The sequence below is a fragment of the Entelurus aequoreus genome, linkage group LG16, assembly GCF_033978785.1.
Source record: "Entelurus aequoreus isolate RoL-2023_Sb linkage group LG16, RoL_Eaeq_v1.1, whole genome shotgun sequence".
Taxonomy (NCBI): Eukaryota; Metazoa; Chordata; class Actinopteri; order Syngnathiformes; family Syngnathidae; genus Entelurus; species Entelurus aequoreus.
In genome coordinates this window covers 14,777,614-14,792,613 of record NC_084746.1, presented here as the reverse complement: position 1 = coordinate 14,792,613, position 15,000 = coordinate 14,777,614, and the positions used below count along the sequence as shown (strand labels likewise).

General features: G+C 40.0%; 1 protein-coding gene across 4 annotated transcripts in view; it reads right to left on the bottom strand.

Moving 5' to 3' along the window:
- crtc1a (CREB regulated transcription coactivator 1a) overlaps window positions 1-15,000 on the bottom strand; it is a 73,166-nt gene that overhangs the window by 2,181 nt on the left and 55,985 nt on the right. For 2 of the 4 annotated variants that reach the window (XM_062022223.1, XM_062022222.1), the window contains 3 exons: window positions 14,072-14,167; window positions 1,967-2,050; window positions 1,612-1,786 (listed from right to left, as the gene is read on the bottom strand). In XM_062022223.1, coding sequence (XP_061878207.1) covers window positions 1,612-1,786; window positions 1,967-2,050; window positions 14,072-14,167 — 355 coding nt within the window. The remainder of the gene's footprint in view (window positions 1-1,611; window positions 1,787-1,966; window positions 2,051-14,071; window positions 14,168-15,000) is intronic. The other 2 variants (XM_062022225.1, XM_062022224.1) reach the window with 1 other exon arrangement.

Sequence of the window (15,000 nt, the reverse complement as noted above, 5' to 3'; positions counted from 1 at the left end):
CCAAACAATTATACACCTATTTAATAATACCCCCTTTACATTTGACAACCAAACAATTACACACCTATTTAATAATACCACCTTAACATTTGACAAGAAAACAATTATACACTTATTTAATACTACCTTAACATTTGAAAACAAAACAATTATACACCTATTCAAGAATACCACCTTAACATTTGACAACAAAACAATTACACAAAGCGACTCGGTAAAGACAATGGGTATTATCTTCGACCCAACTCTCTCGTTTAAGTCAGACATTAAGAGTGTTACTAAAACAGCCTTCTTTCTGAAAAATCGGTCCCATTTTGTCCACCACCAACGCTGCGATCAACAACAACAATACTAACCATGGCAGACTACATGAGAACCAACGACGACTACTTTGGGACAAATGATGATCCATAAACTTATATTTTTGAGCCTGAATATAAGGAGCATGAGCTAAACGTTTTAGAAGCTGAGTGATAAGCAGATCCAGTAGCAGTATTGCTAAGTGCTAAACAAGAAATACAAACTAAGAACATAATCAAACAATCACTTAGTGTACTATGTCTGTTCTCACTGGGATGCCGACTGATAGGACGTTTATATCTTTCCATTTTGTGGAAGAATGAATCATAATTCTCCCGCAGGTAAAAAAACAAAAAACAAGTGTCTTTGCGTTTCTTTCTCGCCATCTCCTGGTCTAAGTTGAATGTCAAAGTTGACCAACTTCTCGGTTTATGGAAACAACTTTCTATTATCCAGGTGAGAGGCATGATTTATGATCTAGAATTAACTTTCACCAGCTCAGAGGCGATGCAGCAGCTCAATATGTCAATATACTAAAAGTACGAAAAGTAGTTCCTCAGTGGTAGCGTTTATGATAACAATGTCGCTATTACTTGGTTAATAGTCAAGTCACAAGACGTAAAAGGAGTATTGTTGGCGGTTTTTGGATGTTTTTAGAGGGTTTTATGGGCACAATAGTGCACTCCCAGTAGCTGCATTGTTCGCCACCTCGTACTTGCCATATATTACAAATTGGAATGCATAAAAAAAATGTCAGAAAAATTGTATGTAAATGATCAAAAAACATTCCATTCTCTGAGTTCACAGTGAACAGACAAAAGCTCTCTTTGTTGCACCAAGCCAAAGGCTTGGAAAATTCCGCTGTGTACGACGGGAAGAGACGGGAGGGGTTATCTATTGTCATCCAAGACCTGCCCAAGCTCGATCCAGGACCAGTCCAAGCCCGAGGCATCTTTTTCTTTTGTGTTAATGTGACCGAAAACAATGGCTGTTTACATACCCCCGATTCCTTTAGAAACAACTATTGTTATGTAAACAGGGAATATCCAAATAAAGGAGACGTGAACCTTTTTTTGTTAGAGCGTAATGACACTGTACAAGGGTACAGATGTACACGTTTCTCCTCACTGAGCCAAATTGAATTCTGTCTCTGTTTATTTCATTGCTTCTTATCTGTTTTAAAAGATGTCATTAAAGTTTAAACCTGACAAAAAAACCCAAAAACGGTTCTTGTCTTACATACGGATGGGGAATGATAGGCAAAATTCCCCAATAAGTTCAGTTCCTCTTTTAGCCAATAGAGAGCAGCACCTGTTAGAATGATGTTGGGGATGTTGCCATGGCTACTGTAGCCCAGCGGCTGAGAGCCCTGGAGGTTGCAATGACCACCAGACAAGCCCATCATGAGGGCCTGGGAGTAGTTCAGGGTGGAGGTCTGGTTGTTGTCAGAGCTGATGGAGCTTTCCATCATGTTGAACTCCGCCAGCTGGCAACAACAGCAAGGAACAAAACCAATAGAATAAATGCTACAACAAGTGGAATTGCAACGCCAAAACCGACAGATGGAAATGGTGCTAAGGTGCTAAATCTGGGGCAGCCATCATCTTAATGTAACTGCACATTGTCCTTCAAATAAACAAATGAAGACAAATAAAAAAATAAATACCTGTTGCGAGAGAGCACTGGCCTGAATGCATGGGAGCTGCTGGTCATAGAAGTCTGAGAAGACACTGCCCAGTATGGAGTTATGCTGCAAAAATAAAGACACAGGCAGGCATTATTTGATGTGGGGATGTAAAGTGCACACTGGGAAAACTCTAATTCAGAGCACCTGGAGCTCTCTAAATCCATGCAGTATTACAAAACACAAAACCAGTGAAGTTGGCACGTTGTGTAAATGGTAAATAAAAACAGAATACAATGATTTGAAAATCCTTTTCAACTTATATTCAATTGAATAGACTGCAAAGACAAGATACTTAATGTTCACACTAAGAAACATTGTTTTGTTTGCAAATAATCATAAACTTAGAATTTAATGGCAGCAACACATTGCAAAAAAGTTGACACATGGGCATTTTTACCCCCATACCATCACAGATGCTGGCTTTTGAACTTTGCGCCTATAACATTTTCGGATTGGTTATTTTCCTCTTTGGTCCGGAGGACACGACGTCCACAGTTTCCAAAAACAATTTGGAAATGTGGACTCGTCAGACCACACAACACTTTTCCACTTTGCATCAGTCCATCTTAGATGAGCTCTGGCCCAGCGAAGCCGGCGGCGTTTCTGGGTGTTGTTGATAAATGGCTTTGGCTTTGCATAGTAGAGCTTTAACTTGTACTTACAGATGTAGCGACCAACTGTAGTTACTGACAGTGGTTTTCTGAAGTGTTCCTGAGCCCATGTGGTGATATCCTTTACACATTGATGTCACTTCCCGCTTACGTGCAGTGATTTCTCCAGATTCTCTGAACCTTTTGATAACATTACGGACCGTAGATGGTGAAATCCCTAAATTCCTTGCAATAGCTGGTTGAGAAATGTTGTTCTTAAACTGTTGGACAATTTGCTCACACATTTCAATCAATCAATCAATGTTTATTTATATAGCCCTAAATCACAAGTGTCTCAAAGGGCTGTACAAGCCACAACGACATCCTCGGTACAGAGCCCACATACGGGCAAGGAAAACTCACCCAAGTGGGACATTTGTTCACAAAGTGGTGACCCTCGCCCCATCCTTGTTTGTGAATGACTGAGCATTTCACGGAATCTACTTTTATACCCAATCATGGCACCCACCTGTTCCCAATTAGCCTGATCACCTGTGGGATGTTCCAAACAAGCGTTTGATGAGCATTCCTCACCTTTCTCAGTCTTTCTTGCCACTTGTGCCAGCTTTTTTGAAACATGTTGCAGGCATCAAATTTTAAATGAGATAATATTTGTTTACCACTTCGAACTTAAAGTATCTTGTCTTTGCAGTCTATTCAATTGAATATAGGTTGGAAAGGATTTGCAAATCATTGTGTTCTGTTTTTATTTACCATTTACACAACGTTTGTAATATATTATACTCAATACTCTGCAAGGACCACAGGCAAATACAGACTTTCACAGGAAATTATGCAACAATCACCACTATTTCTATAGCTTCTGTGTAAAAACAATTCTATAAGTAGAGACAATGCGGAAACCTACAAATAAAGTCGATACGATATGGAGAAGACTATGTTCACACTGCACGGCCGGATATCCAATTTAGATTTTGGCTGTTCGCATTACAACAAAAATGCAATTTCCAATGTGAATGCAACCTGACCCGCATGGGGACATGACGTCATGACGCCGCACGCACGGCAGTGTTTACAGAAGTAAACATGGCTTCAGCTCCTGTCGGTCTCAGTACAGGCGCATTTGTTGCAATTTCAAGGATTTTGTGCAACGTAAGTCAATATTTCCTGAACCAAATTATTGTGCGTATAAGAATATGAAGGAAGAGTACAAGTATTTTGTCTCTGGTAGTTTTAAGGGATACTTTGCTTCTATGTCTGCCTGAAGAGTCGGAGACAGGAGTGGTTAAACTTTCACGTGAGTTCCCAAAACATATTATTTTCACCTGTTTTCTATTTTTTCTAACCGTCTATTTTGTCAAATAATTATGACGCTTGACGTTTTTTTGATGACGTGCTGGTGGGATGAATGCGACCTGAGCGCGAGAGCGTTCACATTGAGGACGCATCCCATGTTCATATCCCATTTATTTCCACATACGAAAGAGGCCTGGGTCGGATATGAACATTTCGGAATTGCACCGCTCATACGGACATGAAAAATCTGATACAGGTCGCATATAATCAAGCGTAAATCAGAATTGACCTGCAGTGTAAACAAGGTCTTAATCCGGGGGTTGCATGCGGCCCTTTAGCGCCACCCTAATGGCTCCCTGGAGCTTTTAGAAAAATGTATGATAACGGAAAAAGATGGTGGAAAAAATATATTTTTTTGTTTTGACATGGTTTCTGTAATAATAATAATACCTGGGATTTATATAGCGCTTTTCTAAGTACTCAAAGTCGCTTTACATGTTAAAAACCCATCATTCATTCACACCTGGTGGTGGTAAGCCTACGGCCCCTCCGACCACCACCTATCATTCATTCAACATTCATTCACCGGTGTGAGCGGCACCGGGGGCAAGGGTGAAGTGTCCTGCCCAAGGACACAACGGCATGGTAAGAGGCGGGGAGCGAACCTGCAACCCTCAGGTTTCTGACACGGGCGCTCTACCCACTACGCCATGCCGCCCCCAACTGTAGGAGTACCAACATGACACAAACCTTCCTAACTGTTAGAAATCCCACTTTTTTTTCCTTTTATATTATACATGCTTGGCGAGCAACGTTTTGTCCTACTAATTTTGGCGGTCCTTGAACTCACCGTAGTTTGTTTACATTTGCAACTTTCTCTGACACTGCCACAGTCATTTTGATAGTAGGCTAATATAGATACTATAGACACTTACATCATGTGTTGTCTTCATTATAACACTTATATAAGACTTTTAAAGTCATTTTGATAGTAGGCCATTATAGACACTTACATCATGTGTTGTCTTCATTATAACACTTACATAAGACTTTTAAAGTCATTTTGATAGTAGGCTAATATAGCTACTATAGACACTTACATCATGTGTTGTCTTCATTATAACACTTACATAAGACTTTTAAAGTCATTTTGATAGTAGGCTAATATAGCTAATATGGACACTTACATCATGTGTTGTCTTCATTATAACACTTATATAAGACTTTTAAAGTCATTTCGATAGTAGGCTAATATAGCTACTATAGACACTTACATCATGTGTTGCCTTCATTATAACACTTACATAAGACTTTTAAAGTCATTTTGATAGTAGGCTAATATAGCTAATAGACACTTACATCATGTATTGCCTTCATTATAACACTTACATAAAACTTTTAAAGTAATTTTGATAGTAGGCTAATATAGCTAATAGACACTTACATCATGTATTGCCTTCATTATAACACTTACATAAGACTTTTAAAGTCATTTTGATAGTAGGCTAATAAAAAGTATAATATAGCTAATATAGACACTTAAATCATGTGTTGCCTTCATTTTAACACTTACATAAGACTTTTAAAGTCATTTTGATAGTAGGCTAATATAGCTAAAATGGACACTTACATCATGTGTTGTCTTCATTATAACACTTATATAAGACTTTTAAAGTCATTTTGATAGTAGGCTAATATAGACACTTACATCATGTGTTGTCTTCATTATAACACTTATATAAGACTTTTAAAGTCATTTTGATAGTAGGCTAATATAGACACTTACATCATGTGTTGTCTTCATTATAACACTTATATAAGACTTTTAAAGTCATTTCGATAGTAAGCTAATATAGCTAATATAGACACTTGCATCATGTGTTGCCTTCATTATAACACTTATATAAAACTTTTAAAGTCATTTTGATAGTAGGCTAATATAGACACTTACATCATGTGTTGTCTTCATTATAACACTTATATAAGACTTTTAAAGTCATTTCGATAGTAGGCTAATATAGCTACTATAGACACTTACATCATGTGTTGTCTTCATTATAACACTTACATAAGACTTTTAAAGTCATTTTGATAGTAGGCTAATATAGACACTTACATCATGTGTTGTCTTCATTATAACACTTATATAAGACTTTTAAAGTCATTTCGATAGTAAGCTAATATAGCTAATATAGACACTTGCATCATGTGTTGCCTTCATTATAACACTTATATAAAACTTTTAAAGTCATTTTGATAGTAGGCTAATATAGACACTTACATCATGTGTTGTCTTCATTATAACACTTATATAAGACTTTTAAAGTCATTTCGATAGTAGGCTAATATAGCTACTATAGACACTTACATCATGTGTTGTCTTCATTATAACACTTATATAAGACTTTTTAAGTAATTTTGATAGTAGGCTAATATAGACATTCACATTATGTGATGTCTTCATTATAACACTTATATAGGCTTTTAATTTTTTGCGGCACCAGACAGAATTTGTTTTTGTAATTTTGGTCCAATATTTCAACATTTTTGGTTGCCGACCCCTGCCTTAATCGAATTCAAAAATCAACCCCAGCCCCCACGTTTTGCTTTTTTTTGTGGTATGTACAATAGAGAATATGACTTAACAGCAGTAAAATCCTCAGAGGCTCCTAAGTAATTGGATCATGCGACTGTCAACCGGAGCTCTTCTGAGCGCAAAACCAAATTACAGTGTGTGTGTGTGTGTGTGTGTGTGTGGTGGACAACACAGAAACAGGATGACAGCATGTGTACAATACACAAAAACACATCGATGCAGCTTTAAAATGAAAGTGAAAGTGAAAGCACCGCATTTTGTTTAAAATGATGCAATAGTGCGTGTGTGTCAGAATTAATTTCTCTGCCTAATGTTGTCTGGAAAGCTTATTTGGACTGTTTTCGGGAAAAAAATAAGATGTCGCTGGATGACGCTGGAATCCCCAAGCATTTGAAATCTCTTCAACAAATACAGAGGGTCAACAACCCTGGTCCGTGTTCACCTTGGGTGTGCTCCGTTTATCTAAACCAGGGGTGTCCAAAGTGCGGCCCCACGGCACATTTTAAAAATACGATTGGAAAAAATTTAAAACATAAAAAGTGGTATAAAAGAGCAAACAGGTTAAATGTAACAAGAAAATGTTGCAATGTTTACTCTAATAACACATAGCTGCCATGCAGGCTGTTTCTTTCTTTAAAAAATAATAATGAATCAAAATCAATGTCATTATGAATTATTGACCTATTCAAGGCTCCAATTACATCTCATTAAATATTCCACTTTGAGATATTTTTTGGGGAAAATGTTGCATATTTTGTGTTTGCCATATAAAAAACTGAGCTGTTTTTTTTAAAGAAGGGCCTCAAACGAACAAACAAAAAACATAAACAACAATAACATGTATAATTGGGGGATAGATCTGAAATTGAGAGTATTGAGATTATTGTGTTAAAAGTAAACAGTAAAAAATGTTTATAATTTATTTTTTAACACTTTAATGAGTAGGACCCTTTTGGATCCCCAATAATGTTAGTGTGATTTGTTTTTAAGTGTCATTGCTCAAAAAATAATAATGAATTAAAATCAATGGTGTTATGAGTTATTGACCTTTTTAAGGCTCCAATTATTATATAATGTCAAATATTCCACTTAAAAATTTTATTGGGTGAAAATATTGCATATTTTGTGTTTTTTCCATAAAAAACTGGGTTTTCTTTGACAAAAAGAGCATACAACTTAAATCTTTAAAACATTTATACTGACAGACAGACCTAATGTTTATCTAGAGATTTAAAACTTGAATAGGACCACCCTTTCTAGATATATAAATATTTGTATTTACAACATTAATAATATATACATACTATGCAAATATAAAAATTTCACAAGAAAAAGGTCCCAATTTCACAAGAAAAACTTAGAATTTTGGCAGTATTATAATAAAAGTCGTAATTTTACTCAACGCAAGTCAAAATTTTACAAGTAAAACTGAACATTTGTGCAATATAATGATAAAGGTTGGAATTTTACTCAACAACAGTCGCAATTTTACAAGAATAGCTTAAAATGTTGGCAATTTTATGAAAAGAGTCGTAATTTTACTAAATTTTACACAATTTTACACAATTTTATAAGAAAACTAACATTTCGGCAATATTGAAATAATAATCGGAATTTTACTTGGCAAAATTATGACAAAAGTCATAATTTTACCCAAAAAATGTCACTGTTTTACAAGAACAACAACAACATTGGCAATATTGTGATAAAAGTCAGAATTTTATGGGACACATTTCACCACACCTAGTGTGTGTGTGACAATCATTGGTGCTTGAAACTTGAAATAATAATAAAAATAATAATACTGAATAATGACACATTTTTTATATTTTTTTGACCAAAACCCTTTGGGGTACCCGGGATCAAGCTTGAGTGGAGGCCTAAATGTATATTTTTTATACATATATTGTATTGGTTTTTTAAATAAAAAATATCAAAATGGCCCCTGCTTGCTTTGATTTTTCAGTGTGCGGCCCTCAGTGGAAAAAGTTTGGACACCCCTGATCTAAACGCACCACCCTCGCAAGGCCGGGCTCAATATGTTCGGATCCGACCATAAGAACAAGGGCAAAAAAAAACAGAACTTCAATTTTTCCTGTCACGTTCCCTAAAACCCTCCAGTTTGTGTCAAAGCATGGCGTGCACAAATAGGACACAGAATTCAAGGGGGAAATGTAGAGGATGCAACTCAAGAAGCACGAAAACAGCAGAGCAAAGCACACAATCCATTATGGGCCTGATTTACTTCAATCCAAATACCTCGTGCTAAACAGCGTGTACAATCTACAAAATAGTGTGTACTATTATTGGGCTGTGTGCTATTAAAGATCGCTGCAGACAGCCCTATTTAAACGAGGATTTTGTGTGTACTATATGGGGCATCACCATGGAGACACTCATTTACTGCACATTCATGGTATCATCTGCCTGTGGCGTGTTGCTATGTGTGGGTGCAGGTGTAAGTCAGCGCTGCCTGTAGGAGGAAAAGTCACCGCCACTGTCCATGGTACTGACGGCGAGACACAGCTGGCAGGTGATTCGATTTCACAGGTGGTACGTGTTAATCTAATCATCTGTTGTCTTTAACAGTAAGCAGCCGGGAGCAGAGCGGGAGAGAGGATTGGGGGTAACGGCAACGTCACGACATGCCGAAAAACACTTTGAAAAATCTCGTTAAAAACATTAAAACTTTGTTAAACCTGCACGCTTTACTCTTGTGCCATGTCTACAGTGGAGCTGCTAGGAAGCGACTTCCACACTATGTTTTCAAACATGCAGGAGACATCGACCACTTTTTATGGGCATTTTAGAAGCACTTTTTTTTTTTAAACTGCCGAAGATGCATTGGAGGGGAGGCTGCACTACTGTGCTCAAGATGCTAAAAATGCACACTTCAAGAAACTTTTATCATATACACTACCGTTCAAAAGTTTGGGGTCACATTGAAATGTCCTTATTTTTGAAGGAAAAGCACTGTACTTTTCAATGAAGATAACTTTAAACTAGTCTTAACTTTAAAGAAATACACTCTATACATTGCTAATGTGGTAAATGACTCTTCTAGCTGCAAATGTCTGGTTTTTGGTGCAATATCTACATAGGTGTATAGAGGCCCATTTCCAGCAACTATCACTCCAGTGTTCTAATGGTACCATGTGTTTGCTCATTGGCTCAGAAGGCTAATTGATGATTAGAAAACCCTTGTGCAATCATGTTCACACATCTGAAAACAGTTTAGCTCGTTACAGAAGCTACAAAACTGACCTTCCTTTGAGCAGATTGAGTTTCTGGAGCATCACATTTGTGGGGTCAATTAAACGCTCAAAATGGCCAGAAAAAGAGAACTTTCATCTGCAACTCGACAGTCTATTCTTGTTCTTAGAAATGAAGGCTATTCCACAAAATTGTTTGGGTGACCCCAAACTTTTGAACGGTAGTGTATGTTATATATGTGAGTAATATACAGTATATTATATGTGGAAAAACAAATAAAAAATATTAAATGACCCAAAAACTCATCAATTGAATTTGTATTAATCAGCCCCTTAAAGGGGAACTGCACTTTTTTATTATTTATTATACTTTATTAATAAATAGATGCAGATAATAGAGGAGATAATAGGAGATAATAAATAAAACCGGTCCTAAGTGAGGGATCAGACAAAGAGCAGCTCGAAGCCCTCTATGAAAAATAAAAACAAAGGACCCAGATTTCCCTCGCCCGAACGCGGGTCACCGGGGCCCCACCTCCGGAGCCAGGCCCGGAGGTGGGGCACGATGGCGAGCGCCTGGTGGCCGGGCCTGTCCCCGTGGGGCCCGGCTAGGCACAGCCCGAAGAGGCAACGTGGTTCCCCCCTCCAATGGGCTCACCATCCATAGCTGGGGCCATAGAGGTCGGGTGCGATGTGAGCTGGGCGGCAGCCGAAGGCAGGACACTTGACGGTCCGATCCTCGGCTACAGAAGCTAGCTCTTGGGACGTGGAACGTCACCTCGCTGGGGGGGGAAGGAGCCTGAGCTAGTGTGCGAGGTGGAGAAGTTCCGGCTAGATATAGTCGGACTCACTTCGACGCACAGCAAGGGCTCTGGAACCAGTTCTCTCGAGAGGGGTTGGACTCTCTTCCACTCTGGCGTTGCACGCAGTGAGAGGCGACGGGCTGGGGGAGCAATTTTTGTTGCCCCCCCGGCTCAAAGCCTGCACGTTGGAGTTCAACCCAGTGGACGAGAGGGTAGCTTCCCTCCGCCTTCGGGTGGGGGGACGCGGCCTGACTGTTGTTTGTGCTTATGCACCAAACAGCTGCTCAGAGTACCCACCCTTTTTGGATTCACTCGAGGGAGTACTGGAGAGTGCTCCCCCGGGTGATTCCCTCGTTCTACTAGGGGATTTCAACGCTCGTGTTGGCAGCGACAGTGAAACCTGGAGAGGCGTGATTGGGAAGAATGGCCCCCCGGATCTGAATCCGAGTGGTGTTTTGTTATTGGACTTTTGAGCTCGTCACAGATTGTCCATAACAAACACCGTGTACACTGGGAAGTCCTGTGGGGAGTGCTCAGAGAGTATGGGGTAACAGACTGTCTGATTGTGGCGGTCCGCTCCCTGTATGATCAGTGTCAGAGCTTGGTCCGCATTGCCGGCAGTAAGTCGGACCCGTTTCCAGTGAGGGTTGGACTCCGCCAAGGCTGCCCTTTGTCATTGATTCTGTTCATAACTTTTATGGACAGAATTTCTAGACGCAGTCAGGGCGTTGAGGGGATCTGGTTTGGTGGCTGCAGGATTAGGTCTCTGTTTTTTGCAAATGATGTGGTCCTAAAGGCTCCATCTGGCCAGGATCTTCAGCTCTCACTGGATCGGTTCGCAGCCGAGTGTGAAGCGACTGGGATGGGAATCAGCACCTCCAAGTCCGAGTCCATGGTTCTCGCCAGGAAAAGGGTGGAGTGCCATCTCCGGGTTAGGGAGGAGACCCTGCCCCAAGTGGAGCAGTTCAAGTACCTCAGAGTCTTGTTCACGAGTGAAGGAAGAGTGGATCGTGAGATCAACAGGCGGATCGGTGCGGCGTCTTCAGTAATGCGGACACTGTATCAATCCGTTGTGGTGAAGAAGGAGCTGAGCCGAAAGGCAAAGCTCTCAATTTACCGGTCGATCTACGTTCCCATCCTCACCTATGGTCATGAGCTTTGGGTAATGACCAAAAGGACAAAATCACGGGTACAAGCGGCCGCAATGAGTTTCCTCGGCCGGGTGGCGGGGCTCTCCCTTAGAGATAGGGTGAGAAGCTCTGCCATCCGGGAGGAGGTCAAAGTAAAGCCGCTGCTCATCCACATCGAGAAGAGTCAGATGAGGTGGTTCGGGGATCTGCTCAGGATGCCACCCGAGCGCCTCCCTAGGGAGGTGTTTCGGGCACGTCCGACCGGTAGGAGGCCACGGGGAAGACCCAGGACACGTTGGGAAGACTATGTCTCCCAGCTGGCCTGGGAACGCCTCGGGATCCCCCGGGAGGAGCTGGACGAAGTGGCTGGGGAGAGGGAAGTCTGGGCTTCTCTGCTTAGGCTGCTGCCCCCGCGACCCAACCTCGGATAAGCGGAAAAAGATGGATGGATAATTTATTAATTAATGAATTAATTATGAAAGACATAACAACGAAAAGATTTTTTTAAATGCATTCTAAATATTCAATAAATCCCGATCAAAAGTCTGATTAGCAATGGAGCCTGTGGGAGACGCACAGTTCGGCCTAAAGAGCCCTTAAAAAAACATCCAGACACCTTTTTACATCATGTTTTATATACATGATGTAAGTATATATGTAATGTAGTAACATTCATAATAACATTTAATATTGACGTATTTTGATCATTTTAATTTAAAAAACGCATCACGACGCTTGCTTTTTTAAATTTTTCACCACTGATTAATACTCACCGCAGACTTTATGAGAGCCAACAAACACAATAAAACATCACTTACTGTACAAGATCTGTTGTCATTAGGATGCCGACTGCTAGAATGTTCATATATTTACATTTCGATGAAAAATGGCTCATAAACCTCACGAAGAAAAGGGGTGGAGGGAGGCGGTAACAAGCACTTTTTGTGTCCTAAATGGCTGTCAAATTGTCCCAACTTGTCGGATTATATCCTCAGCCATCTACTTTCCAGGCGAGATGCATGATTTATTATCTACAATAAACTTGCAGAGAGCAAGGAAGCGAGGAAGCAGCAGACCACACGATGATGTAAACATAGGCACACAGGAAGTGATCACGTTGTTGCGCTGCTTTAGCGTGTATAATAACAATATCCCTTATCCTCTTAAGGCCCAAGCTGTTTGTTTACATGCTTTTTTAATTTCTCTTTGCTATTTGGGCTTATTGGACCCTAATTACAATAAAAACTAAGAATCATCTTTTGATATGATGTACTTAGTCCATAAGTACACAAACGTGTACTTCATGTTTAGTGACATGCTAATTCTTATTTTTACACTTTTTTCCCCCAAATTCCATTGTATGTTATACTCTTCTGACACCACCAGATGGCAGTATAAGTGTCCACATAAGCGGCCGTAAGACCCCAATTCAGTAGTGTACACAATTTTGGAAATGAAAGCTAAAAGGTGCTGTCCACACATGTGGCCACTAAGCCTTTAGATAATTATACTTGTTAATATTCAAGTCACAATGGAGTATTGTTGGCGCTTTCTAAATGGTTATTTATTGGCGAAATAGTGGCGCTCCCTTTGGCACCGCTGTAAGGGACTTTTTAAAAATTTAATATTTAGAATGTACTAAAAAAAATCAATCTGTCATGTCTTTCATAATGATTGTGAACGATGGGCAAAATTCCAATAAAAGTGCAGTTCACCTTTAAGTCATCCAGAAGCTATGAAATTATAAAAGAATGTTGCTGAATGGACGATGCATCAAATATGTCTCCATCGTGTGCCTTTGCAGCGCAAGCACTCCTCTCTCACAGCTGCGCATCCTTTTTTAACGTGCTAAATAAAACGCAAAATAGTGCTTTCTAATTGGTGAGGAGTGTTGCTCAATCACATTGCGTGTGCTTTATAATTTATTTGCATATTCCCCTCCCAGTATTGTGGCTGTTTTGAAGATCAGCATATATTTTGCATTTCAATGAAGACGTCGCCGCAAAATGGATTGCACACCTTATTCTGCTTACCTAACAGACGCACTCCACTTTGCACACGTTTAGTAGATCGGCTTCGCGTGGGCACATGCTTTTTAGCACACCCAAACCTTCAGTAAATCTGGCCCTAAGTGTAGAAGAAGTCAAATCTGGGCAAAAAATTTACTAATTCAGTTTTTTAAACATGTTAATTACCTTAAAAACTGTTTTCTTAGATTATTATCTCAATAGCTATCGAAACATAGCATGTAACACATTTGGAAAAAAATACTTCAGGTATGACCAACTCTTTGCCCAGATCTGCAGTCGCCAACAAAAGCCACTAGGGGGCAGCCACAGACTCCAATTGAACCACACTGAAATGCTTAAAGGGGTGTGGGAGTGGGTGGCATTTACACAGAATGAGCCAGCAGATGATTGGTTGACGCTCCCTTACTTGAGGCGAGCCGCCTGGTGAGAAACCTTGATTGGAGACGGGGGAGGTTGGAGATTGATTGGCAGAGGAGCCCACCCTACTGCGGTACTGGGAGGCCTGATACAAGGGGACAGGGTTGAGTTATTCCGAAAGCAGAAGAATCTAGAAGGAATATGGAACATTTGGTTAAAGGGCTTTCAAGAAATATTCCACGGACCTCTTGTACTGTATTGTAGTGCACATACACTTCATACAACTGTGATGCCCAAAATAATCACTTATTGGACTTGCAAGTTGACGGACCCAAAAATGACAGCGAGGATGGGAGATATCAGACAATCTGTAAAACGGCGTGTAGGGAGCGTTGCCATAAGTATGATTTGTTTACAATGTCTTGTTCAGATTTTACATTCATATTTATAAACCGCGTATGTTGAGTTAAATCGAGGGTCCCTAAACTACGGCCCGTGGGCCGGATATGGCCCGCGGGAAGTCCCAAGTTTAAAAAAAAAAATATATACCTATTTTTTTTAATTATTTAAAAAAAATCTTTCTATACCATTTTCTACCGCTTGTTACTCTCGGTGTCTCCTAGCCGCTCAGGCAAATCATATTGTCTAAAAATTAATTTTCCCATTGATAACGTGACATCGCGCTGGTGTCGCAGGGTCGGGCGAGCACGCGGCAAGAGCGCGCTCTTTTAGTCAATTAGTGCGCGAGGAATGTATGTATGTATATATATTTACATATATACATACATATACATCAATCAATGTTTATTTATATAGCCCTAAATCACAAGTGTCTCAAAGGGCTGTACAAGCCACAACGACATCCTCGGTACAGAGCCCACATACGGGCAAGGAAAACTCACCCCAGTGGGACGTCAATGTGAATGACTATGAGAAACCTTGGAGAGGACCGCATATGTGGGTAACCCCCCCCCCCCT